At 37.1% G+C, this 2,329-nt stretch overlaps 1 protein-coding gene across 1 annotated transcript; it reads right to left on the reverse strand.

Annotated features, from left to right (window-relative positions):
- Window positions 1–541: 541 nt before the first annotated feature.
- Window positions 542–1,801, reverse strand: LOC129757377 (protein takeout-like). The gene is made up of 5 exons (XM_055754582.1): window positions 1,724–1,801; window positions 1,416–1,656; window positions 1,221–1,354; window positions 1,005–1,154; window positions 542–944 (listed from the first exon to the last, which is right to left on the reverse strand). Exons 1-5 carry the CDS (start codon window positions 1,794–1,796, stop codon window positions 796–798), a joined length of 747 nt encoding a protein of 248 aa, XP_055610557.1. The 5' UTR covers window positions 1,797–1,801; the 3' UTR covers window positions 542–795.
- Between the last annotated feature and the right edge of the window lie 528 nt (window positions 1,802–2,329).

Genomic DNA, 2,329 nt, shown 5'->3' on the forward strand with positions numbered 1-2,329 from the left:
CTGTCGCCAGATAGCGCTATTCGTGTCTCCCGATTTCTCGTTAAGTGGTGTATATCGGTTCTAGTATATCTGGTTTTAGGAACCTTCAATACAATATTCAGCAAAAACACTTCAGTGTTTCGTAGTTCAAAGCGTAAGAAAAAAAAAACGAAAAAAACATGCGTCGGAAAAAATGTATAGAACAGGTACAAAATGTTAAAACGAAAAAAAAAACGTTACGCACAAGGATTTATTTTTTATGAATTGGTTTAAGATAACGGCCACAAAAAAGATTAAAACGTGGCGTTATAACTGTACTTTGCAATCAATGAACCGTTAAAATTGTGTAAGTCAAATTCCCTCTATTTTAAAAGTGGATTGGAAATTTAACGTGAATTTTTGCCAAAAAAAACTTCACAAAAATGTACCAAAACATTGAATTTAAATAAAATCAATTGACTTCAACGAGAATATACCATCATAAATGTGCTAATACGGTATGTGATATGTCACCAATCAATTTTAGAAAACATCCATTTTATTCTACTACAATCATTCCTCATCTATTTAATTATGAAAATATTTACAGTTTTTTTTTTCGTTCATGCTAAGAGTTTGATGCTTAGCAATTTAAAAGGTAGTTAGTAGCACACGAAGCTCAACAATTATGCCCTAATATTCTGTAGATTATTTGTTTACTTTTCTTGTCTTCTTTCCAGGTTTAAAAAAAAGCATCACTATCAAAACCTAAGCTGAGATATTTTATGATTTGTTTATCCTACGCACTGGTTTCACACAAACAACTTCCCCCATAAATCAAGGGAATAACACTTCTTCCGGGAACCTTTCCAGAATCTTATTTCCGGTTCTCTTGAATATCCTACCCAAAGCTTTTTCGATGAGCGGGATCAGTTCGTGGCTCACGACGGCAAAGTTTTTGTTGATGGTTTCGTTGATGATTTCACCTAAAAGTTTGAAAAGCATGTTACTAGAAAAATTTTAACTTTGGAATAAGGAAAACAAACCTAATGCTCGGTCTCCACCGAAGAGATTTTCCAGTTTAATTTTTCCATCTCCAACCTTAATTTTAATGTCCAGTTTGGCCAGAGAAAGATGGTTCTTGCCATTGATAACTTTTCGGTCTCCCTTTATACGAACGTTTCCTATTCCTTGTGCTGTTTGGAAGAAAAAAAAAGTTTTCAATGTTTTTTTTCTTTCTTCAAATGATTATGAACACTTACTGAAGTTTCCGGTAAATTTTCCGGCTCCCTTAACTGGGAACAGAATGATTCTTCCATCGACAACATATCGTCCTTCAACGTACAGCTGAGGAAGTTCAAGCTCGAAGCTATAGATCTTGCCGTAATCGATGACACTGGAATAAATCAAATAATTTGTTTATCATCTACTTCAAATTTGGTAGAATAAAATCTCACTTCAATTTCTTCAACCGAAAGTTCGATGGTCCGTAAGCTTTGATGTCCTTAGCTGTGATGCTCACACCCTGTCCAGGAACGCTTTCTGCCACAATCAAATCACCAATGTTGATAGGTTCAATGGCCGGGATGTCCAGCTCCGGGATACCGCGGGCCAGATAGGGTCGTAACGTTTCGATTGATTGTTTCATGCAGTCTATCAGCTTTGGATCCTCCCGGTGGCACACGTGCAGGTATTCGGCTGGAAACGATGCATAGATATTGTGATTATGTAAAATGTTAAATGTTGATATTTTTGAAGGCTTTACGTAAATCGACGCATCTGGCTGTGTCTATGGAAAACAATATCACTAACGCCCACGATATCTGTTGTGTCCGCATTTTGGTGCTGAAATTTCAAAAAAAAAAAAAACAAGATGAGTCATTCAATATTGAATGCTGTTCGTAATTCAAACATCATAAGTTTTCGTTGCTGTATTCAAATAAAATGAAGCCATACTAATGAAAATTTGGAAAGTAAAGGGTGATACGGTCAAAATTTGGTCAATATCAACTTGACGTATTTCTTTCAATTTAGCATTTAAAAAACCTGAACACCCCTCGTTTTGAAGGTGTGTGTGTGTAGAACGTTGCTCCTATTTTGATTTTGGAATTCACTCTTCAGTTGTCAAAATGCCGAGCAGCTCGCGCATCGCGAAAATCCGAGTTACTCGCACGCAAAGCTGGCAAAATCGCTAAAAGTTGCCAAATCAACCGTTACAAACGTTACAACCGTTACCGTAATTAAAGTGTTTGGGGAACGTTTGTCGACAGCCAGGAAGTCTGGATCGGGGGGAAATCGAAAACCGGAAGCCTCTGAGACGACAAAGAGAGTTGCCGGTAGTTTCAAGCGAAGCCCCAACCTCTCTCTCCGA

The sequence above is a fragment of the Uranotaenia lowii genome, chromosome 3 (assembly GCF_029784155.1).
Source record: "Uranotaenia lowii strain MFRU-FL chromosome 3, ASM2978415v1, whole genome shotgun sequence".
In the NCBI taxonomy this organism is placed as follows: Eukaryota; Metazoa; Arthropoda; class Insecta; order Diptera; family Culicidae; genus Uranotaenia; species Uranotaenia lowii.

Excerpts from the sequence above, each read along its gene's own strand:
- LOC129757377 (XM_055754582.1), bottom strand. The coding sequence starts at position 1,796 with ATGCGGACACAACAGATATCGTGGGCGTTAGTGATATTGTTTTCCATA. Across the intron at positions 1,355-1,415 it reads TTTCGGTTGAAGAAATTGAA|TGTCATCGATTACGGCAAGA; the intron begins GTGAGATTTTAT and ends GATTTATTCCAG. Across the intron at positions 1,155-1,220 it reads AAAATTTACCGGAAACTTCA|CACAAGGAATAGGAAACGTT; the intron begins GTAAGTGTTCAT and ends TCTTCCAAACAG.